General features: G+C 35.5%; 1 protein-coding gene across 6 annotated transcripts in view; it reads left to right on the top strand.

The window, feature by feature from the left end:
* The window catches only part of LOC136236592 (erythroid differentiation-related factor 1-like), a 111,560-nt gene that overhangs the window by 80,653 nt on the left and 5,948 nt on the right, over window positions 1–24,959 (top strand). For all 6 annotated transcript variants that reach the window (XM_066026804.1, XM_066026805.1, XM_066026803.1 and 3 more), the window contains exons 3-14: window positions 10,117–10,321; window positions 15,827–15,922; window positions 16,361–16,490; window positions 18,253–18,323; window positions 19,066–19,288; window positions 19,507–19,737; window positions 20,121–20,183; window positions 22,460–22,656; window positions 22,701–22,992; window positions 23,863–23,916; window positions 23,973–24,038; window positions 24,088–24,256. In XM_066026804.1, coding sequence (XP_065882876.1) covers window positions 10,134–10,321; window positions 15,827–15,922; window positions 16,361–16,490; window positions 18,253–18,323; window positions 19,066–19,288; window positions 19,507–19,737; window positions 20,121–20,183; window positions 22,460–22,656; window positions 22,701–22,992; window positions 23,863–23,916; window positions 23,973–24,038; window positions 24,088–24,256 — 1,780 coding nt within the window. In that variant the 5' untranslated portion in view covers window positions 10,117–10,133. The remainder of the gene's footprint in view (window positions 1–10,116; window positions 10,322–15,826; window positions 15,923–16,360; window positions 16,491–18,252; window positions 18,324–19,065; window positions 19,289–19,506; window positions 19,738–20,120; window positions 20,184–22,459; window positions 22,657–22,700; window positions 22,993–23,862; window positions 23,917–23,972; window positions 24,039–24,087; window positions 24,257–24,959) is intronic.

The following is a 24,959-nucleotide window of genomic DNA, read 5'->3' as shown; positions in this document are numbered from 1 at the left end:
ATACCACATAGCACTAGCAAATTACAAGATCTGCATCGGTGTGTCTTCCAAGAAATAATTCAAAACTTGAAATTAAATATTAGGGCATTTTCATGGTTATAGCAAAACAAGAAAGTTTTTTAAAATCAGGCTTTCTGAGATTAAATTTGGGGTGTTTGTGCTGGCTGTGCATGCCATTTTGAAAGTAGAATTTTTCACAAATTACACTTACTGAGATTGCATTTAATGACAATTTTGAGGGTTAAGCATGCTATTTTTTCTACTGGGTGAACTTGGGCTCTCAGATATTGAATAGCCATCACTACATGCATGAATTTTTGTTAGCTGTATACTAGGAGAATTTTAAAAATTAATTGATCTGATACTGAATCTGAGACCACTTTAAGGTTGCATTCACAATTTTAACCTGAGAAGATTTTACATATTACCTATGCTGAGATTGAATCTGAGAGCATTTTTGGTAAGTTTTGAGTGTCATTTTAACCTAAGTATAGTGTAGTAGTCACTCACAATTTTAGGGGGTGAGTCTGAGATTTTAGGGGGGGAAAGTTCCCCCCCTAACAGCCCTAGAATAAACACTGGCCTCATCCAGGATAGAACAGTTGAGCCTCCTGTTTTAACGAAGTATTACAATATCTCCTTTTGTCATACAATGGCCTTCAACTCAAAGAACAATTTAACTACACTTATCTTAATTTAACAACAAACACATATCCGTGATTACATAATAAACATGCACTATATAGTCTGGGAAGGATCTGGTTATCCCAGAAACAGAATCCCTACGGGCACGTCCATGCATTTTAGCAGTATAGTGCACCTTGCTATGAAACACATGTTATATTTTATTCCTTGCGTTATGCTACCATATTTGGGCTATGACTATTAATGTGGTTAACATCCTGTAAGTTGTTGAACTGGCTAAAGTGAAAATCTAACTGGTTACTAAGCTCAGAACTTTTAGTGAATGATGGACTTCGTGATGTGTAGTGTGCTAAGGAATTCTAGTTATTAAAGGCTGGTACCAGCACGAACACTACATTGGTCAGGTTATATATATTGAAACTGAAGTTGAAATTAAATGTTATTTCTAAGACCACACAAAGTAAAGCTTTTATACTCAGGATTGTACATGAAAAGGCTTGAATTAGTGATGTTATTCAATAACAGCGAATCACATGTAGAAAAATGAACGGTTTGGCTACATGCTGATATTGTTCGGTTTGGTCTTTTAAAGGACAACTATTTGTCTGATACAAGGTTAGGAAGGTGATTTAGGAGCTATATTAATTCTTTTTGCCTTCAAGGCTTGTAAGGCACTGTACTAAAGGAATATAATGGCAGATTATTATATGATCTTATTCCAAAAGTATAAACTTTAAAGGTCTTTAAAATTCCATTTTGTACCACTAGTACATAATACAATATTCTTTTTAGTGTAAAGATATTATTCAAATACAATAGCTCTGTGAATTTAACTGTAAACTATAGTATTTCATATTGATGTATTTTACTGTAATGCAAGTTCAACTTTAGTCATTAAATTCCTGGTGAAGTATAAACCATTATACCCACTTTTCCATACACAGTAATGAGAAACAACAATCTCACTCTAAAGCAAACCAGTCTTATCTATACACATGCTACTTGCTCATTCAAGTACTGCACAAAGAGGCAGTATAGGTCTTGAAATCACATACATATATTCCTGGGTGTAAAGTTTTGGTATTTATTTGGGTGGCCTTAGAACGAATCTTTAATCTCACCTTTCAGTTTCAGTGTGTATATAAGGGCAGGGCCTGTTATTATGAGCTGACCATGGTACTACTAGTCTTAATAGCCAGGATTCTCACAGCATGTTATCAAAAAGACTTGTTTATCAAAACACCCTGGGAGTAGTAGCCTATTTTTTTTCCATATTAGCCTAATCTAGCAACTTATGTAACGTATATGTAGGATGCTTTCCGTATTTATACATCTTAACAATGAGCTCATAGTGACCAGTATACTTCTCAAACACTACGAGACAAAATTAACTGCATGCTCTAACACAAAATTTAATACGTAAAAGTATCAAGGTAGAAAAGATTGTAGATTGATAGAATAAGGTAAAATTCGAAGGAAATTTTTCAAAGCTAGCTTGTTATAATGCTATCCCATTGGAGAAGATATTACATAGCTGAGAAATGATCTGCAGAACACTTTTTTGCTTCAAACTATTATGTATGTAGTATCACCTTAGTTTAAGTTGCCGGTTATATCCAGTATATAACTATTGTAATATGTAATTTCATCATTGTTGTCATGGAAATTATCCAAGTAAATGTTTATCATGAAACCGAAAGTATTATGGTTACAATGGTATTCAGTGTATGTGACCATTATGGTATTAACCATACACAACAACAGAACAAAGCTCTTGTTGTCTAAATCATGGAACGGGCTTTGATAAGTATGCTGATTACTATAATCTAATCTGAAACAGCCAGGCTGTGATAAAGGATGCTGCCTTTCACAAATAGGCTAGTGTGGAAAAGATGTGATGTCAAAAGTGGTGGCCAAGAAATGGCTGCAATGTGGCCACCATCCTTCATCACATCTTTTTTCACACTAGCCTATTTTTGCATACCTTTTTTTACAGCTTGGCTGTATTGAAGTAGATATATGCAAGCACCAAAGCTGGTCTGCAGCAGCCAACTTTACAGCTGGCTTTTGTCTTTTTCTGTAGAAAAAAATTAATAGGTTTTTAAGTGGCATTTTGTTTTAAATATTAATTGCTTTATATTATTTGTTTGTATTGTTGCTCTATTGTGATTTGTATCTCAAAATGCACTTGTTACACATCTATTTATATATACAAAGCTGAAAAGCTGTCTCTCCATATTCTTTCCTCATAACGCCACTAACTCGATAACCAAGGCACATATCAGCACGGGACTTTAACAAAATTAAGCGCTCATCATCTAGCAACTCCAAGTTTGTTGTTACAAATCGCTATGTGCTTTCGTTCGCTCTCTACAGAGCATTGAAGGCATTGGTGTAGAGGAAAACTTGAGCTACATTCCTGTCAAAACCACGAGCAAACAGCCAAAGCGCTAGTGCATAGAACTGTTAACCCAAAGGTCCAGGGTTCGATTCCAGCCCATGACAATTTTTTTCTGCTCAGTGCCACCTTTTCGTGACACACTTTTTCATATGTCAGCTATTGACAACGATTACTCGGCAATCTGTGCATGTATCGACACGATTCACACTCGAAATGAAACACTCACTATCTGGCTATGTCGCAAAATTTATTGCAAGCTTCTACATGCGTTCCTTCGTCCGCTACAGCATGTTGAAGGCCATGTTGTAGAGAAAACTTCAGCCACATTCCATTGCTAACCACACGATAAACAGCTCACACCCCCCTGAAATTGTTGCAGTTACTGCTGTGTAGGGTGTGGGTTCGAATCCCGTCAGAAACAAAACTTTTTTTTTCGTTTTATATACCTTTTTGGTGCATATTTTTTCTAACAAACTTTTTTTTGTCATATAAGTTCATAGCATACAGGTAGCTATTGCTACACCGCATATGGACTGTTGGAAAAGTATACAGTAGTACATTGGATAGGTATAGAGCAGGCATGGCCTGGCCAATTAGGTGCACCTGGGTATTAAGTTAATTTTGCTCAAGCCTTTAGTATAGCTACAACTGCTTTAAACACTGTTGACCACGTTATTACAGTGCCTGCATGATAGAAGAGCACCATATAATCTGCAAATGTAATTATTAGGCTTGCATGATAGTGAAATAAGGTTCATGATAACACCATGCATGCTACTCAGCATGATCTTTAATGCTTCATTCCTAAAGCACTGATACATGTTATTGCAGTTAATGTGAAAATGTGAAATGGTCCTGCACATAGGGCAGGTACCATGAATATAGGTATAGGGCAGGCATGGGCAGGCCAATTGGTTTGTCTGTGTGTTTGTCCCATGCACAGTAAGTGCCTTCTCTTTGTAACTCCAATTCTTTGCGATTTTAATGCCTAAATTATACCGAGGAAGTGTGTACCTGTGTATTAAGTTAATTTTGCTCAAACCTTTGCTTGCAGTATATAGCTACCAGTGCTTTGATACTCTGTTGACCACATTATTACAGTGCCTGCATAATAGGACAGCACCACATAATTTGCACATGTCTTGATAATTATTGGTTTAGCCTACATGCAATTCTGCTGTTTAGTTAACCCCATGCATGTTTATATTATTAAACTTGCTAATGTGAAAATGTGAAATGGTCCTGCACGTAGCAACACCAGTGACAAAACTTTTTATGTACCTTTTTGGTACATACTGGTATACTTCACAGCATATATATAGACTGTTGGAAAAGTACATTTGATAGGTACAGGGCAGGACAATTGGATTCATGTTCGTTTCTATTAGAGTAAGTTCCTTCTCTTTGTAACTTCAAGTCTTTGTGATGTTATAACCACTTGCCTAAAGTATAGAAAACAATTAACCAGGAAGTGTGCACCTGTGTGTTTAGTTAATTTTGCCCAAATCTTTGCTTGCAGTATAGCTACAACAAATAATTGACTACGTTATTACAATGCCTCCATGATAGGATAGCACCACATAATTTGCACATGTCTTGATAATTATTGGTTTAGCGTTTAGCTTACATGCAATTCTGCTGTTTAGTTAACCTGCATTTTCACATCATTTTATTAGGCTTGTATGATGGTTTATACAAGATATCATCATGCATGCTATGATCTTTAATGTTTCATTCCCAATGCAGTGCACATGGTTCATGCTATTGTGGTTAATGTGGAATGTGGAATGGTCCTGCATGTAGGGCAGGTACCAAACGCTAGTGCATATATGTTTGACTAGCTATAAATCATTGATATTACATTACTGAAGATTTATACTTTGATGCTGTAGTTTACCAACATGTGCAAGAAAATTCAACTTGTGTACATAAGTGATTTAGCTGGAAGACCTGATAACAAATCACACTATCACCAACTGCTCTATTAGAGCATCTCGATCAAATTACATAATAGCCTGTTACTATATTTGTACATCAGGGGCGTACCGAGGGGGGTTTCCAGAGGTTTCAGGAAACCCCTTTGGATTTTACACACCACTTGAAACATTAAGAAGTTGAAACTTTAGGTTTCCAGAATTTGGATGGAACAGGACACATTTTAACATTAAGTAATAGTTTCCCACTTGATAGCAACACTTAAGCATTATTCAGAATTATGATTTCGGTGATAAGATCAAGATACTCTAATAAAGCAGTCAGGCAATATAAATTACTCTAATATAACAGTCACTTAGCTGTAGTGGAAACCCCTTTACAAAATTCCTGTGTACACCCCTGTACATAGTACTCTACCAGAACACACGTTTTCTGAGTATGTACTTCTAAGACAATGAAAATAAAAAGCTCTAAATTTCCACTGATATGATAGATCTTTGAAATCATGGCATTTTGGTGTAGTAAACTAGAACTTTCATTTGTAAGGTGAAAATTAAGTAAGATGAGCAGCTAGCAGCAGTAGCAGAGTGCTAAAGAATATGGGCATATATGAAGGATTAGAGATCCTTAGTTCAAGTCCAGGACAATGTTGTTGTTTTTGAGGTTTTCATACATGTTTTATTTCTTGGTGACTGTTCTATTAGAGTATCTTGATCATGCTTGTTTCACGTGTTTGGTTACATTAGTACTCTCAGTACTTTCAAACCACAAAAGGTTTGTAGTCATTTCATGTACAGACCAATTTTCAAGTTATTCGTCAAATGGATTACCCTGTAGGTGTAACAACAAATCGCTTTTGCATTTTTCAAAAAATGTGCGTAACTCCCTTGTTCTCAATCTGATCTGCACGACAACTGGACTGTAAATGTGCTGCATTATGCTGCTACTGCCCACAAAATTGAAATAAATTTACTGAAGCACAAGTGAATTATTGCAATTTTTTGTAAAGTGTGTGAAAAGATAAAGAATAATACATAAGAAGATTAAGAAGAAAAATAAAAGACAATAGTTTTGAAGGCACATATCTCTAGGTGTACATGAAAACAGAGTCTTCTTGGTTCCCGTAAAACACATACTTGTCTGTTGTGCGGTCGCACTGGTTGTACTTGTACTATTGCGTGTCCTGATAGCTACAACTTTGTTAAGCTGTATAAATAGATATCTACATTTGTGCATTTAAGTTGCTGTATTTATACATCCTGGATGAAATGTTAGTATGTTACATAAACTTAAGTTACTTTTCTCAAAATTTGTGCGATTTTTGATGAATGATAAATTTACTGTTTTGATCATCTGCAAAGGAATTCTACTTACTGATATATACCAGCACAAAGATTACATTGGTCCACTCATAATAACAGGCGTGTTTTCCCACCTCTAGTATACACATAGAAATTAAAATGAAAGTACTGAAGTGCAGATACTCTTCCACTATTAGCATGCAGTGTAGCTTATAGGTTGCAATTTTCACATTGATCAAAGGTACCTAAGTGGCAGATTTTTGTGTAGACATACAGACACCGCATATAGCTAATAGCTATGTAGCTCTTGTAGACGATCTCATTCCTTAGACAACTGACCACACTAGCTCTAAAATGGTTATCTCGTTTCATCAACTAGGAATCTAGTTGGTAATGATCGACAAACTCTGAAGAAATTACTTCAACTACTCCATATTTCACCACTAACATTATCGATTAACAACCTAATGTTGTAGTCGCTTGAATGTTACAAAAGGTAACAGACCATAACTTCGAAACCAAATACTGCATGTTCAATTCACTTTTAAGGCTTGTAAGATTCTGTATTGTAATAACTAGTGATCAAGCAAGATCTGACAGTCAATTACATACGTAGGTGAGGTGTGATAGTTGCATTCACATTTAGGGCTGGGTGGACAATGAAATTCATCATCACCCATCCCTAAATGTCAGTGAATGAGTGTGTGCATGTTAATCACCACGGTGACTGATGATAACACCAATGACAACCATATTGTTATTATTTTTATTTTCTATGATGAGTACTCATAATCCCCAGCAGTGCTTACCTTGCAGCTGTGTGTATCCATAGGAACGCAGTGGTTTCCAAACTTACCATGTGTATTAGGTTTACGGGTATTTTCCTATGATTCATTGACTGTTTTAGAGTATGATGACTAAACAAAAAGCCACCCAGTTAAATAGAAACATTTCACTTATATCAACATAGGTTATGTATTTGTTGCTGATAGAGGATGGACAGAGAGATAAGCACTCAACTATCAAACAGCACGGTAGTATTGTTCTTCCCTAAAATGAGTGGCACCTCCAAAATGCTGCCATTGAAAACCATCACAGAAATGTACATGAGGCAAAAAGGAGTAGTCTTAGTGCACCAACAGCATTAATGTTAAAAGCAAGAAAACACTAAAAATTGAGTTATTGTCTGCCATAGTTGCAAGGCTAGAGGCCAAACGAAGCAATGCATAGCCACCATTTCATGCCTCAGTAACAAACTCAGGGGTGGCAGTGCTTTTTCTGGTTCCAAGAAGTGTCTGCCTTCTGTGCTTTGCCTGTCCTATTATGCTCAATTACATAGTCATCTTCTTCGTGCAAGGAAACCATACAGAGGCTTTAATTTTCTATATCGACACTTTCCTTAGAGGAACAAATTTAGATGCCAAGAAACTATTTGAAACACTTACTCTATGCTGTACAAGGGAGTAAATACCTTTAACTTCACTCAAACAAACAAGTGTGTGATCACACCCTTAATCAATCAGAACACGCTGCCACGTGCACTCTTAAGCTGAGTGACCACACTCCTTAGTGATCTAACTGCAATCAACGTATTTGCTGTAGTAAACAAGACTTAGAAACCACGCTCCTTACTATTCATAGCTCACTTGAGATAAGCAGTGAGATTGAGATACTCTAATAAAGCAGTCACTGTATGTCATAACAAAAAAAGTTAACAAACTAGTAGTGCAATTAAAAATTAAGTTATTAATTCAAAGAGGAAGTAGAGATATCATAGTAAGTGATGGTATTACAGCTATGTATGGGAAATCCTTATTTGGCATTGAACAGATAATAGTAACATGCCAATGTAGGAATTGTCCCACATAGCTATGTTGTCTAATTTAACCACACATTCCGGTAGCAGGTCTGCACATTCTAGATACAGCATTTAATTTTAACTGTCAAATTGTATATAATTATTTTTGTTTTTATTGTCATTATTACAATCATGGCGTAGCGTATTTGTTGTGTCCAAAGTACTCCAAAAGGTAATTGTGATTTGCTTTCAGTTTTGCCCAAGGCCAATGACTTGCTGGACTTTCATCAAGCTATTTCACACACTCAAATCAATTCATTGTTGTAGCCTGCTATATGGCCACTGTTTTGTTAATTAGAATGCTTGTTTCTAAACTTTCTTACAAATTATGTTGTCTACTGTAATCATGAAGTCATTAATAAACCTCTTCTGTAGTATTTTATCCCCAGATTCCTTTTTCCTGAACTGAGGCTGTACAGCAGATACTCAGTCATCATTGTGGCAGTACTAAACATACTGGGGCAGTGGAGGTTATCGAACACTATGGTAGCCTGCCTGTCAGCCTGACCACAGCCGCAAGGCTAGAGGTCAAACAAAGCAGTGTATGGCAACCATTTCACTCCACAATAACAAACTCACTGGTGGTAAGTGCCTTTTCTGATCCCAACAAGTGTCTGCCTTCTGTGCTTTTCCTTTCCTATCATATTCAATAGATGGGTTTATCAAGAAGACGTGGTATATATTACATCATTTTACATAACGCAATCCAGATTTATGTAATGCAAAAATATCAGGAAAATCAGTGTAGGGCAACAGTTTTTGAAGTGTTTCTGTGCTCTGCAATACTGCTTTATCAATACTTGGGATTTGCTGAAAAAGAATAATTTTCTGTACAAGTGTTTTATGAATGCTAAGTTTAAATTATGCATACCTCCTAAAATCTTACTTTAGTGTCTGAAAAGTGACTTATTTTACCATGCCTGAGTTTATTAATGGTTTACTACCTGTTGCTGATAAGTTCTAGTTGACAATGTATTTCTTTTGCCCTACAAAAATGGCTGTTAATTTGTGCATGTGGTGCATTTTTATGACCACACCTCTTTGTTAAACACATCTATACATGGCCATCTTCTTCATGCAAGGAAACCATACTGATATGTAAATTTTCTTATCTTTACTGGAACCTATTTAGGCACCATAAAACTGTTGGAAGTGTTTAAGCTACTGTGAGAGGAAGTAGATATGTGTAGCTGCACTTACCGTATACGTACAAATTTTCGAGGGATGTAATTTTCATGGATTGACAAATTTCAGGTTTTATTTTTGTCGTTTTTCACTGACAGAGGTTACCTATTAGAAAGTATAGAGCTAACCTTAATAATCATTAATTTTCAAGGATGAAAATTTTGTGGACAACCAAGCAATGGTGAAATTCGTGAAAATTACGTCCCTCTAAAATTTGTGCGTATAATAATTATGGCATATAGTGATTGTATGGGACCATACCCTTTAACGATCAGAACATGTTGCCTTCAATGATCAGAGCTAGGTGACCACACCCCTTAATGATCTACTGCAGAATTGCTAGAAAACAAAACATGGCATTGAAGCTATCCCTTTAGTCTACTGCATAGCTCAGCAGCAAGATCAAGATGCTCTAATAAAGCAGTCACAGCCACACACGTATATCATAGCTGTGCTATAACAAAAATCCTACTTTGGCATTGAACAGTTGGTAGTAACATGGATTTTCCCACATATCTACCATCATTCATATATCTTGTTTCGCTACTTTTATTACTGGAGTCCTATATACTTCATTTTTATAATTAATAATTATCATTGCGCTAGTAGAAAAATACTCAATGAAGTATAAGTCTTTCTCCACTATGCAAGATTGTGTTTATACACATGTATGCATGTGCTAAGACATAGGTAGATAAGTGCATAATATATATACATATACATAAATTATGTTTGGTATGTGTACATATGTCCTTCACACACCTTGCGTACATACCCTTGTCCCATTTCAGAGTACACGTGAGGTGATATGGCAACAAAACAAGATCATTCTCCACCAGCAAGTGTCAACTCATTGACCGTCCTGAAGCTCAGTCAGTTTGAGTTCTCAGATGATGAACCAGTTAATTTGGGTCATCCTCCTCCCAACTGGTTACATGATGGATCAGTTGGAGCCTTGTCTGTCTACAACTACTCTGACAGCAAGCACCCATCCAGGTATGTTGAGTATAGAAATCTGTCTGAACCTGTGTAACAGAACTTGCCTGATTCAGTTATCGTAATGAGGCCACTTGCTTAAACTGCAAAGTGGCTATTTGTTCAATTAGATTTTAATCAGACTACAGAGGTTTCATCATCATTAGGGTTGAAAGTGGGTCAATATTGCTGACCCATTCACCAAATAGTAATCCAGATTTGATCCTGTTTGATTAAAACAGAGGCATACATCAAGAGCTAGATCGTAGCACAGAGTACTGTTTAAATACAACATTGTATACAAGACCCTAGCTCTGCTAGTGATAGACTAAAAATGCAGCAGTTAGACCTGCATTTTAGCACAGATTATACGGGCCGTATGAAGACGAAACAGTAAACAAGTAGCTGGTATTTTAATACATAGTTAATCAACAATTGATAAGTGGGCATGGCTCCAAGTATTCCTAAAAGCAGTACCAATCAACTCTGATATTAAAGTGGGTGTGACTATATGTATGCATACAGGCAGCAGCAAACATTTCCGATAATTAAGTGGGCATGACTTGTGTAAGTTTCTTGAGTATTTACATGCATACTTGCATAATCATGTTATTAAACCAAGGTTTTTCTGCCTGAAAATCATAATGGCTTTTCTAATATTAGTACATTTTGTGCTAATACACACGTTATGATTATAGTGATAATGTCTAGTATGTCTAAACTGTACTGGTATACGTAGCTGCAGGTGTAGGCAACCTCCCTTGTTTAATTTTTATGATCTCTACTCAATTTTACTTTTTCCTTGTACTTGTTTGTTTACTTGTTTGTAGACTGGTGAAGCCACACTTACCACATAAAAGAAAAGAATAATGTCTGACTTGTTTTAAAATTAGTTGCATGACCGAATATGTGATAAGTAAAATGGCTACTCCTTTTCTTTTTTTAGCTATTTTCTTCTCATTATTCAGTATTGCAAATGAAGAACAGTACAGGAAGCTCCTCTGCAATCAATCCATTCAGTAGAGGATCAGCTCAAGACATACAACACATGAATCAACACCAATGTGGTAGTGGAGAAAGAAATGAAGACAAAGTAAATCCATGATGCATGCGTTGTAGCTACAGTGGTAGGTGAAATACATGTTTCAGGCCTAAATGATGTCAAACAATGAAGAAATCTAGTCTGTAGCATTTACCATAGTCGAGTTACACTTGGCCGAATGCGTCAGTCATTTAGTAAGTTAGTAACTCATAAAGGTGTTTTCGGTCAGCTTGAAGGTGAGGCTGGTTTTCAAGTGATATTTTATGGTAGGAAAGCACAAACCTTCATGATCCCTATTGTTATACACTGCTGTACTGTAAGATTGACATAAAACTCAGTGCAAAACTATTTCTATCATCACAAAAGTCATTAAAATTACTAACTATATTATACAGACATGGTAGACTTCTACTATTAGGCCAGTTCAATGTTTCATATAGGATCAATAGATCATATAATTATATGAAGCAATAAAAATATTTTTTTGAATTGTGTAGTGTACCTATACTGTATGGCTAAATAGTTTAGGTAAAGACACTAAACATTTTTGGAAAAGATGTACAAAGGATTTACTACATGGGTCTACTGTTTTTGTTTTTTTTGAGAATAAAAATTTTCATAAATTTAATAAAATCACCAAAACATCAAAGCTTTTGTTATCCCTCTAATTATTGTAGACTTCACATAGGAGGAGTGAAAAATTATATTGATGGCATTAGACATTGCGAATACACATGTAGACATAGGATATTCCTAGAACTTTACAACCAATGTGGGTATGTACACTCTGGCTAGCAATGATTGTTCATAAGAGATAGTTATAGTGTAGTATAACTTATTTGGTAGTTGGGCCATTATTGTTTGCTTACTACATCACATGCTAACAAACTGACATTGCTTGTCCTAGTCTGTGTTTGTACTGCTACTGTATCCCTCCTTGTTGATCTGTGTTGGCTGTGAGAATTGTCTAATGATAAATTTAGAAAAGTATTAAAACAATTTATTTGAATAGCACAAACAATAACGTCACTCATTCTTCATACCCTAAACCAGCTAATTTGTATCAAGTGTGCAGCCTAGACAAAAGGATTGTTATGAAGTCTACGGTGACAGCCAAAGACACAACAGTAATATTGTTACGTATAATGTTGGCAACTGAAGACAACTTTGTATATCCTTCATGTTTGTTCTGCTACGAATTTCACAAATGTGTCAATTGCCATTATTTATTGACATTGTCAAACATGACAATCGTTTTTGTGTCCTAGCTGCCACCTCAACTTTAGTACAGGTATTCCTATCTAGGAAGTTATTTTTGGGGTGGAGTTAACTGAGAGACATTCCCCTCAATTTTCTCTTCTGAATACTGTTTGCCTAAGTCTCAGTGTCATATTTTGCACACTGCAGTGAAGTACTGTAAATATTGCCTCCAGATTTAGTTTCTTGGTGAATAACTATTTAAAATTAGGTTGGTCACATTAAAAATTGGTACTCTCTTACAGTATATAAGTAATGGTATAAATCTCTGTAGTACATACTATATATTTTGTTCAATATGCTCTCTCCACAAATCAACTTTGTTACATTTTATCGTCCATCTAAATGCTTTTACCATGCTTTGTTTTCAAGTTTTTTTGGACAACTCTCTGCATTCCCTAATGGACAGTATACCACATGACGTGTATGGGATAGTCCTGAGTTGGTTGTTACGGTAGTGTGCAGTGATAACATTGACTGAGAATTAGCAGCTGGGGTTAGTTGGTACAGTGATCTAGCATGGATATATTCATATGTTTGATATATATAGGTAAATTCTTAGCATCGGGCTGATGATTAAACTCACTACATTTGGTGTGTGTAGTGTCTACAAAACAAAAGAACATTTGCACTTTACAGCTTTCCTTGGGGCCCGGACTACACATGCACACTAATACCATTAGAGTGAGCTGTATGCATGCTGCATGGTCTCTGCTCATTTCCATACATTTCAATGGTATTCTCTTGTGTTTTCTATTGTTTCTTAGGATATTTTATGTACTTAAACCATTCATGTCCATGTGTGTTCATATGTGAGAGGAATACTATGGCTGTGCAATATAATGAAATGCTTATACTTACCTTTATCAGTACACATTGCCAAGGTTTTAAAAATAGCAATACATGTATTTGTGTGTATATTGTGGATTAGAGACCTCTTGTATAACCTATCATCTATCTGCTTCAATATAGCCTATAGACAAGTAACATTATTATTGGTTGTCACCGATTTATCAGATTGCTAGTTAGTAAAATAAACTCAACACTTTCTGTTATATTTTCACATATTATACTTATACACTTGCCAATGTATATGTAAGTATATTCCTCTAATAAACATTGTAAATCTCAGACAAGGAGTTACATATGTGCATACCGATCCAGGAGATAAATAAATTTTCTGGGGTTTGAATGGACTGTGATTACTTGGCATAATACAGATATGGATCTTTTCCATCAGAAATTATTGTACTAAAGCCATTAAATGACAAAACATATAATTATTCTAGTATGCGCACAACAATTTTTCCTATACCAGTGATGACTTGTGTATGTATAAGATAAATGTGGGAAAGATTTGGGATTTACATACTTGAGAAGAATATCTGTAGAAATTTGATACTGTTATACAAATATCAAAACTTATTTATTAAGTTATCCACTAATTTCAATGACAATGGAAGTATGAATGAATATATTGTTCAGACGAGACATTATTGACTTGTAATTCCCTTTGTCTTGTTCTCACTGAAGCCAGTACAACTGTGTGACAGTTTTTGACTGGCAATATGTAACTAATCTATAGCCTGTTAATCATCTTGTTTAAACTGTACTGACTTATGCTCTCTAGAAACCATGTACATAGATATTTGTGACATGAAGTTATACTCATTGCTGATCAACTGTTAAGCTCTACTAGTTTTGAGATTTACCACCTGGTCTAGGATTTTTTTAGTGCTGCACCGATATGACATTTTGCCGATATTCCGATAACCGATATTGGATAATATTTTCAAGCCGATAAATGTAGGTAATCCAATATAGTGCTGCATACCTATTTTCAGCAAATTTACCAAAAAATTGATCATAAAGGCTTGTTTATAGTGCCAATAGTGCTACAACAATAGCTAACAGCATATTTAAGCAGTAATAATAGCAACATTGTAATGTTGGAGAATGTAACTCAATGCATTTGTACACATGAACATGTATTCCTTACTAAATGCATATATCTGTATCTGCTGTTTTTTCTGTCATGGTACTGATCCGATACCGATATACAAAAATACAGCCAATGTACGGTTTTTCCAATAACTGATCCGATTATCGGTGCAACACTAGGATTTTTGGTCTGAGAGTTTTGGCATTAAGACTCCCTACTTGCTGTAGCCTTCATCAGGTCCCTAGTCAGATACAAAATTAATAAAGTACGTACATACATGTGTGAATGAGGCTAACATGAAGTTTGCACAATTTGACTTATGAAATTTGTACATTACGAGAGTTATTGTGTGTACTGTCACTGTGCTGTGTGATAAGCATTTTTACTAACCATATCCTTTTAATAATCATGACATACTGTTATGGCTAAAGCAATGCTATTTCCATCATGCTGTTAGAAATTAGTTAATGACATACTGGTGTTTTTCCGATGTTGGCCCTATTATTTTATTTCAGACTTTAAACATTTAATCAGCAATTTCTTTTTAAAGCAACCGCATTGATTAATAGCAGTCAACATGTATTGGGTAAGAGATCGTTCCTACATACACAATTTTTATTGAGTGTTTTGCAACTAACATACTGATGAATAGGTATGAAATACTTAACCTTATTATTGGTATTAGTGGTGCTGGTGTCTAGGGCACACAAAGTACTCCTAGCAATACACCTCATTTTGTTTTGGTAGTTTTACGAAAACATTGATGGAAGGGGCTTCTGTTTAATGTGACTAATTCACACTATTTTGAGTGAACAATCTACAAAGACAATAGTGTAATATGTGTTGATGTGTTGTGGTGTTAAAAAGTGATGTAGTGTGGGTGAATTGTTCATGCATTATGGGGGGGAAAACTGTGCGGTCAACACATGACAATTGGTAATGGCCTAATTTATACAAGGAAGAACCACGCAGTGTGTGTACATTCCTGAACTTTGATCACCTACTGTAGTGGGTGGTCTATAGTTATACAATGTAATTGATTGTACCTAAATAGTTGAACTGAGTGTTTTTGTGGGTGCATATTTGCATGTTATGGCTATCGGCAGCAAGCATACATGTAGCCCCACACAGCACAGTAGTTATAAAGCAAGTACACATTTGTCATTGTATATTCTAAGAACGCAGATATATGTATACATTTTATATACGTACATTTAACGTGTGTATGTGCGGTCATACTATTTGAAAAGAATTAACGAAGTTGTTTTTTTTGTGTTTTTTTTAGCATTTCTTTATCCCATGAGAACTCTGACCTTGTTGGTAAAGTTGATGTGGTGTCAGATGCAAGGAACATCAAAAAGTTGCTCAAGATGCCTTACAGGTTTGTTATTATTTGCTCCTTAGTTACACTTAGCAACAAGGAATATACTATAAGACCTCACTATAATTATCCTATTATAGTGGAACCATATAATATGAAGATGTTGTGTGTTTTGTGAGGCTTGTATTGTAAACTAGTTTGAAAATTAAGTGCCCATTTAAGTGTCCAATACAGTGAGGCTTCTCGTGGATTTAAAAGAAACCAATGGCCCATGTTACTGCTAAAATACTTGTGGTTATAGAAAATAATACCATTAAAAGTATTGTGTTACTTGCGTTGAAATGTTAGTCATGGCACTTTGTTAGCTTGAGCCATAGTTCATCACCAATGTCTTGATTGCCATGGATCCATTAGCTCTAAAGACAAGCATTGGTCTTTAAGTATACACATATTGTAATAACTCTAGGTGTGCTAATAATGTTCTATCTATTCTTACAGTTCATCCCATGTCAGTATGGCGGTACACAGAGTGGATCAAACATTACTCATTGATGAGTTTAGTCACACTGCTTCAGCCAGTAGCAGTAGCAACTTTGATCGTCTCTGTAAAGAAGGGAAACTTCCAAATGTTAGTTCTTAACATAGGAATGTGTGTCGCTGTGGGGAGCAATGATTTCACTAAGACCATTAATTCCCATGTACCCTAGTAGACTCAGTTAATTAATGAGTTCATGATGTACTAGTTTGATGTTTTCTTACTCTATGGAGAATAGTCTAATAATTTGACCACTAAATGAAGGATAACGCACCTCAAATCAAATTGCTGACATAATCTAGACTTCTAAAGACCCACACTTGCATGAGGAATTGTTATACATGTTTCACCAGTGAGTTTAACAAACTTACGTTATGGTATACGTACATATGTGAATGCTCTTACAGTATATGTATAGGTATGGTGTAAACTATGGTGTTAACTATAGTGTTAAGGTAATCAAGCTCTCTTTCTCATAGATTTGAATCATCTCACACAGCATTTACCTGACAGTCATTCCTGAAACATAAGATTATCAAATAAACTCCTTACAGGACTACAAAAAAAATTAAAGACTCCTGACACCTTTACCACAGCCATTAAAAAATTAATAAATGGATAAAAGTTAACTTTAAACCACAAGATAAGATATAGGAGGCATGCCAAGAGAGCTGGTCTCCCAAAAAATCAACCCATCAGAATTCTTAGCCTGACCATTACGGCTAGAGTACCACTTATAAGGCTACAAGAAACTTTCTAATACTCTGGACTAATATATGGATTTACTTGAGAATGTTATGTAGTTATCAAGCTATGGTGTTTCACTAGTTTCATTACATCTGTAAGCACCCAAGAGTTTATGCATATCCAACCACAAATATCACCTTGAAGGATTTTGTCACAACCAAAGAGTGATACATCCCATATCGTAAGGTGTGAACAGTGGACAGGTGCACAGCAGTATCATTTTATGTGCTGGGAACTTGACTGGCTTGTGGGATGTTTGTCTGACTCTACAGTAACATGGCTTGTCACATAAGATTAAAATACAGTGTTGCCATAAGCATAGAAGAGTAAGCACTTGTGATCCCAACAAAGAAAACACAATATGGATTCTGAAATTTGTTTAGTTTGTACAAAGCTGTTTGGACTATATCTCAATTGAATTCTTTGATATTATTGCCGTAATATTAGTTAGATAAACATCTGATGCTAATGTGATCCACACAGACAAGACTCACTGATTGGCAACATAATTATCGTTTATTTATGTAGTTGCCACTGATCTTGTAACACTGATTGTGTGGTTAATACAATTCCCTTGTAACTATGATATAACCCAGCCAATGTCTGTGTGTATACAAAGTGTGTAGTGGTTGTGTTCCATAGGATGTTACGCAGTAGCTACAAACTGTATCAAATAACAGAAGAACTTTGACTAATTTAAAGTCAGTCTGTATGGCTGTACAAGATGACACGTAATACAAATTATGGTGTATATCACACAAATACTTGTGTACCATATAAATAATATTTTGTTTGAACGTGTGGGTGGGTGCTTGTGGGTGGGTGATTTAATTGATGTGTCTTAGATTTTGTAAAACTTCTAATTGGTTGTAATTTCTTTCTTCCTTCTGTGTAAATATCATCAACCTTAAATGGATGGTAAAATGTTCAAAATTGATTTCAGCTGAAATTTGAGCAGCTACATCACTATTCATATATACTGTTAATACATATATTAAGTGTCATTTATTCCAGGAAGGAATTTTGGGTGATGTTGATTCATTGTGCCTTATATCTATTAGCTTGTGACATCATATAGATTAATTACCTCACTCTATTCATCATGTAGGTTGAGCGTAAGAGAAAGGATCCTGCTCATGTCCAGCATAAAGCATTGTATTCTAAACTGTTATACCACAGGTGAATATAACATGGCACACACACTTGTGTGAATGCATACACTATGTACGCACGCATGCACATACACACAAGCTATGCACAATAGTGTTTACTTATAGATCTTGTGTTGTAGCACATTTCAAAAAACGCTCTAAATATGGAGAGCTACTTTTATGTATTAGCAAAATCAAAGTAGTTGATGTTGTGACGAATGAATGAATAATCCCATTACCCATGTCATGATTACCAGGGTCTAATGGCCGGAATGCTTGAGGAAAGTCACTTGACTCTTGTCATGTTGCACACACAAGGCAGGAAAACTACTATACAGCTAATACACACACACACACACACACAAAAGAATGTGTATAGACATGTTTATGTAATTCCAACAACATAGAACTTAGCTATATGTAAAGTAAATCAGTCATCATTCTTGACGGGTGTAATCTAAACAGTGTGCTGTGTACCCACCCATGCATACACATGTACTGCTTGGATGAGCCTGTTTGTGCACGCACAGTGTAAAAGTCATATTCATGATCTGATTGATTAACCTATGGAGGTTATAGTTGTTATCCACTTTATGCTGTGGTCACGACCATCTGGCTTTGGTGGCCAGCAAAAACTTGTAATAGTACCAATTCAAGCAGGTGTTAGTGTGTAAACCTCACTTTAATGTAATCTGTGTTACCAAGTCTACTATATTGGTGGTATTATAGCCAAACTTAATATTGTAATTGTATACCACTTTTCTTTGTAGTGCTGAAACATCACCTTCTCAGGAGTTAATCCCTTTGCCATACCACAGTAAAGAGCTAGCATGTCAAAGCAGTGATCCGTCCACCCTGCAACCTTCGACGGAAACAACTGAGAGGGATTGTGACTCAGTAGCTGTTGCTGAACATCCGCAGGAAAGCAAAACAACTGAACATCTGGAGGAAAGCAACACATCAGATTTTATATTTCCTTGCCAACCAGATACAGTGAGAGCAGATCTAACACACTGCAGATATGAATTTTATTTAGGGCAGCCACACATAATTTTATTGCGTAAAGCCATTAAGAAATTAATAAGTTAAACAAAGTAATCTGAGCTTAACTACCAGGAGTCTGGTTGTCTATTAAAGAAAATTTTGTTGTAAATGTTATCAATTTTTTACACATACATTATAATCTTTTGTTATTGTGTTTTGTTAAACAGCCCAAGCCAAGATTCACACAGAAAGTGACATGGTCTTTTGAAGATATCCGGATGCTCCTGGGCAGTAATCTGCCAATATTTGGCAACGATTCACAGCCAGCAGTTAGTATTAGATTGTGTGACATGAACAAACCAATCACAGTGTTAACTGGACTGGACTACTGGCTGGATAACCTGATGTGTAATGTTCCACAGGTAGCAATGTGCTACCACTTGAATGGCATAGTACAGGTACCTTACTGTAGTGGAAGTGATCACTGGTGTTTTATCAATAGAAGACAGAGCATGTGTTTGTGTACCCATGCCTTTTAATTATGAGTTGAGAAAAGCTTAGATTCTTTTGACACACAGAAATATGCACCAAATACTAATACCATGAACTTGGTGTTATTGAAGTGTGGTTATTTCAAGTAATGTAGTGACTGTGTCATTTCCTTATGTGTCTTAAGAAATTACATTTATCCTTTGTACTATGAGATACTCAGTTTGTCATAGGAAATGATTCTATGGTAATATACGTGCTTCATGTTTGAGTGCATGGGCAACCAGATGTAGTTGTAAATATTATGTAGCTGTGTTCATTTATTATTTAATAAATGCTGTTTGTACTGTAGCGTTATGAAGTTATTGATACTGAAGATATACCACATTTAGAAAACAGCAAGTTTTCATCACAGGTAGTCAACTGGCCAATAAATGTGGGCATTCAAAATACATTTTTGATATGGTGCTTTTCATACATGTGTGTGTGTGTGTGGTGTGTGTGTGTGCATATAGAAGTAATGATATTTGTCTAGAAGTAGATCCTTACTATGTGCAGGGTCTTTCCACCATATAAGGGGATTTTTACATGTCTGGTGTTGAAGTGTATTCTTTCAATGAAAGTGGAAGGTTTCACCATATATAGACATTTGTGCATATGCATTTCCTAATGCATATTCCATGTCTGTTATTTAAGTCACTTAACATTAAATGTGTAAATGTTTTGTTTATAGTGATTTAATGACATTAAAAATTCTTCAAGACTTTTGTACGTATCTAGTGAGAATTCCTTAGTGCAATAACATCAGGTGTTGTTTTCAACAGCAAACAGATTGCCACATAGTGCATGAGGTACAAGTACTGATTCAGAAGTACGACGTCTTCAGTTTGCATTCTCTGTGTGCCGCTGTGTTTTGTTGTCGTTATTGAGTTGTATTGAATCTTTTTGTTATCACATAAACAATCCAATTATGGCTATGGTGGTGTTACTGTTCTCATGCGTAATTTTATTATCCTCGTGAATCGAACTAATGAAATTTATTGGCTTGTCATTTTGTTGTGACGTATTCACTATACTTTTAATGGTTAATTTGTCAAGCTACTCCTTACTTGATTAAATAAAACAGTTTCACAAGAATAGACGGAGTCACCACATCTACATCTTTGTGTACAATGTAGTTTCTTTGTACAATGGGTTTGGTCACATCTTGCAGCTCAATATTAGTGTAAAGTAGTCACTGGTCACCATGGATTACAATAAATGGTTAGGTCTCATATAACAGGTGGCTGCATTCTGATAGGTAACATTATATACATGTTGATTAGCTAGGTGATTACCTCACCAAAGCTAGTCACATGCTTTTGACTTCATCAGTGACCGTTAGATGGCAGATATTTTCTTGTGTATACTATTGAATGATAGTATATATATATATATAGTACACGTGTGATGTATTAAAATAGATGCAGTCACATATCTAAACACACTACGAAGCGTTTTAAAGTGCATTCATTTTTTAAATGCTCCAAATACTATTTCCCTCCATAGCAACTACTAGGTTTTGCTTAGTAACACAACAGTGTGCCATGGAAATGATTCTGTTATAAATTTATTACATTTCTTTTGTAAACAGATGAATGTCCAATTACTGTTGATACTCACATAAGGTAAGTTTACATACAGAAAAGTTACAATTCCAGTACACACTTTGAACATGCCCAGGTGAAATAAATAGTCATTCATAAACGTGTTGTTTTAAATTTAACTTCTGATGTCACGAAAGCAGTGTTTATTAACGAAATGACCATTTAATTTTCTTGTCTGCCTATACATTAGTTTTTCTCTGTGTGGTTACATAGGTCCTTTTCCCAGCCTCCCATGAATGGTGGATAATGGATGTGTCCTTAATTTCTGACTTATGTATCCAGACCAACTTTGAGGTTAGGTTTAAGGCATAAGTTCACCTACTTTCTGCTATAAGATTATTGATGCTGACTGTGAAAGAAAATTCACAATACGAGTAACCACTTGACATACCAATTTGATTGAAGCTCAATGATCGTCATTGAGGTCTCAGTTGGTGTCATATGAGTGGGTCCTTATGGAAATGGTTGGCGGTGTCAGGACACTGAATAAGTGGGCACAAATTGAAATATTGTATATACTGGCTTCTTCATGAAAATCTAATTAAGAAAATCCACTTATTGGGTAACTAAATTTAAATAAAGCATCTGCTTTTTAGATATTCACATCTTTAACTATTAAATGATCCTGTTTAGGTGACCAAAAATTTATACTTTGCTTAGATCACCTTTCAGTAGTATTAAATCCCATCATTACAGCAACCAGCTTGACATTCATTGTTATAATGTGATGATTATAAAGATTTCTGCCTTTAAAAGTTTATTTGTGGTTGTTTCGATTAAGTTGTGTACCTGTTAGTTAATGTGTTGCTAGATTTAATTGTGGTGATGTCAAAGAGATTTGATGTTTACATACGCCAACAGTTTACAAACTGGTTTCTTGGACTTTGAGGCTTGATTTCTAGTTGAATAAAGCATGTGCATGGATTCCATGTGATTTTGTAACTATTTCACACCTATTATTACACTTTGTCACTTTAATATGCTCAAATGCTAATTTTATGGGATAGAATTTTAAGTATTTACATTCATTGTTCCTCCTATGCAGGTGATTTATGATGTAGCACAAAATATCTTATCCTTCCTGAAAGCCAACTGTACAAAAGAAGGCCACACTTACTGGCTGTTTAAAGGCAGTGGCGATGATGTGGTTAAGCTCTATGACCTTACATCAGTATGCTACGACAAACCTGGTAGCTATGAACAAAACCCGTTCTCAACACCTGTTGCTATTCTGTTGTACCAGTAAGCTATATGATCATGCATTTCCTTAACAACTTTTTTACTAGGGTAGCTAAGAACATGCTGCAGACATTTACCGAGAAGCCGGAGCATGAGCTAGCAAGTGCTAAACACTTACTAGAAAACTGTATAAAACTGTTGGATGCTAAACTGCACCCTGAACTGGTCACCTCGGCCTATTATCTGCTTAATGAACTTTACTTGTTTGGTTGTATTGAAACTGATGTGGAAAGCACTTCTGGGGCTGCCGATGATGAAGCCAGTAACACCAACCAAGATAAAGTGCTAAATATTGTCTCAAACCATGAGTCCAGTTTATTGCCATCAGTTACCTCAAATGTATGTAATGTATCTGCAAGTGTTAGTTATGCACGAGTTGTTATGTGTGTACCCTAATGTGTAATATCCTTAGGGCACCCATTAGCTCCTTGGTGACAAATTCAATGTATACAAGCTCCGTCCAATTAAATTGATATCAGCCATTGTTCTGTAAGCAGTTAATGGGTATTGCTCCTGCACTATCTGTAATTGATTTAGGACATCTCATTGTTATGGTAGCACATGTATTAATGCCATGTTCAATGAAACGTACTACAAACTCAATTTTTGAAAAAAAGAAAATCCAAAATTTATGATTGCCGAGAGTGATAATGTATCTGCTAGTGTTGTACCACACACACAGGCTACCCATGATCTTATTGTTGCAATAAAAGTCCAGCTGGTTTGTTGTGTGGGAAAGAGTATTGCACACTTTCCTGCCTTATGATATCAATGTCAACGTGTTAGACAATATTCTAATAATTTCTTCCTTTATGTACATGTACCATGGGAACCAAAATTTTGAACTGGCATAACTTTTGGCCGCAGACTTCTATGTTATCTATCGTCATGATTTGTGTAGGAGTTTAGTGCCATGATTATTGGTGATGAATTGTGTGATGTTTTTATTTACTAAACAGTTCTCAAAACTTCTATTAGCCTGGCCTTTAAATGGCTTTACTGTTCATGACTGCTGTAATCAGAAAGCCTCTAATGTATTTAGTGCAAACCAAAGTCCTGTGTTACTTGATATCATTGTCAATTACAAGACTGTTCAATGAATCTATTATTGTAATGCCATAAAAAAGTCTCTTACTGCTGAATGTAAATTGTGTTAAAGTCAAACATTTCATTGCTATGAATTTTAGTAAGGTTTAAATTCTTTTGTAGAGTGTATTTGTGTCCATGTTAAAAGATGGAAGAGTTGTTCCAGCTCCACCAAAAGTATGTTCACCAAACTCATCATAAAGATATGCTAACATTTTTTTATCAAATTTTAGCTGTTTCATCTTTCACTGGGAGACAGTGTACAAAGATCAACCTCAGCATTGGAATACATTGGCAAAGTAGATAGGTAGTACTTGTTAAATGTGTTACAGTATTTTTTTCTTCCAGGCATTTGCTAGTGCTGAATTCATTCCTGAGAATGATTCCCAGTACTTAACTGTTGAAAAGCTCTTCAAAAGAGCAGCCCTATCTTACAGTAATTTGGCTGAAAACTGTTTACTTTCTAAACAGTTTGGAAAGTGTTTAGAATCTTGTGGGAATAGTTTACGCTGTTTAGGTAGGTTAACTAATTTTAAACTGGTGGTTAAATATAAGTATATACATTGTAATAACCAGGTGGATAATTATGGTTGCACCTACATGGTAACATCATCTATGAATGTATATTTGTGGTAGGTAAAATAAAAATTTTGTTTCTCAAATCTAATAGATGGGTAGCCACTGAGATATTATTAAATTCTTCAGTGCCAGTTAGTCATGAATAAAAAGTATTATTCTATGTTGTAACACGTGTATAGATTCTGACATATAGTGAATGAATAGAATTAAATTGTATGCACAAGTCAGAGGAAAGCCTTGACAGCCTAAAACTCTTATATGTGTTATTTTTCATGTTATCCTAACATTCCAACTGTTTTGTGAGGGTTTTGTGTAACCATCAGTAATCATTTAGACTGTAGCCTTAGGGGATAATTTCGTTATTAGAGGGTATTATAACTATAGTTACCAAGAAGACAGCCGTATACATGTTGTCTAATATAACTTGCTATTTTATGTGAATCCGGTCACTACGGTAGGTATATTATAATGCTGTACATTAGCCTAGCTGTGGAGTGGATTAATAAGTTGTGGTCACAACTACTTTTTAAGGGTGGCTGCAATGAATATGTTTGTGTTATGATTTTATTCCTTTTCAAAACAAATCACCTACAACTTTGGACCACGTTACACAACCTGTAGCCAACACTGTTCACATCACC

Source organism: Dysidea avara, chromosome 10 (genome assembly GCF_963678975.1).
Source record: "Dysidea avara chromosome 10, odDysAvar1.4, whole genome shotgun sequence".
Taxonomy (NCBI): domain Eukaryota; kingdom Metazoa; phylum Porifera; class Demospongiae; order Dictyoceratida; family Dysideidae; genus Dysidea; species Dysidea avara.
Note: the sequence above shows the minus strand (reverse complement) of the source record. Positions and strands in the feature narration are given on the sequence as shown.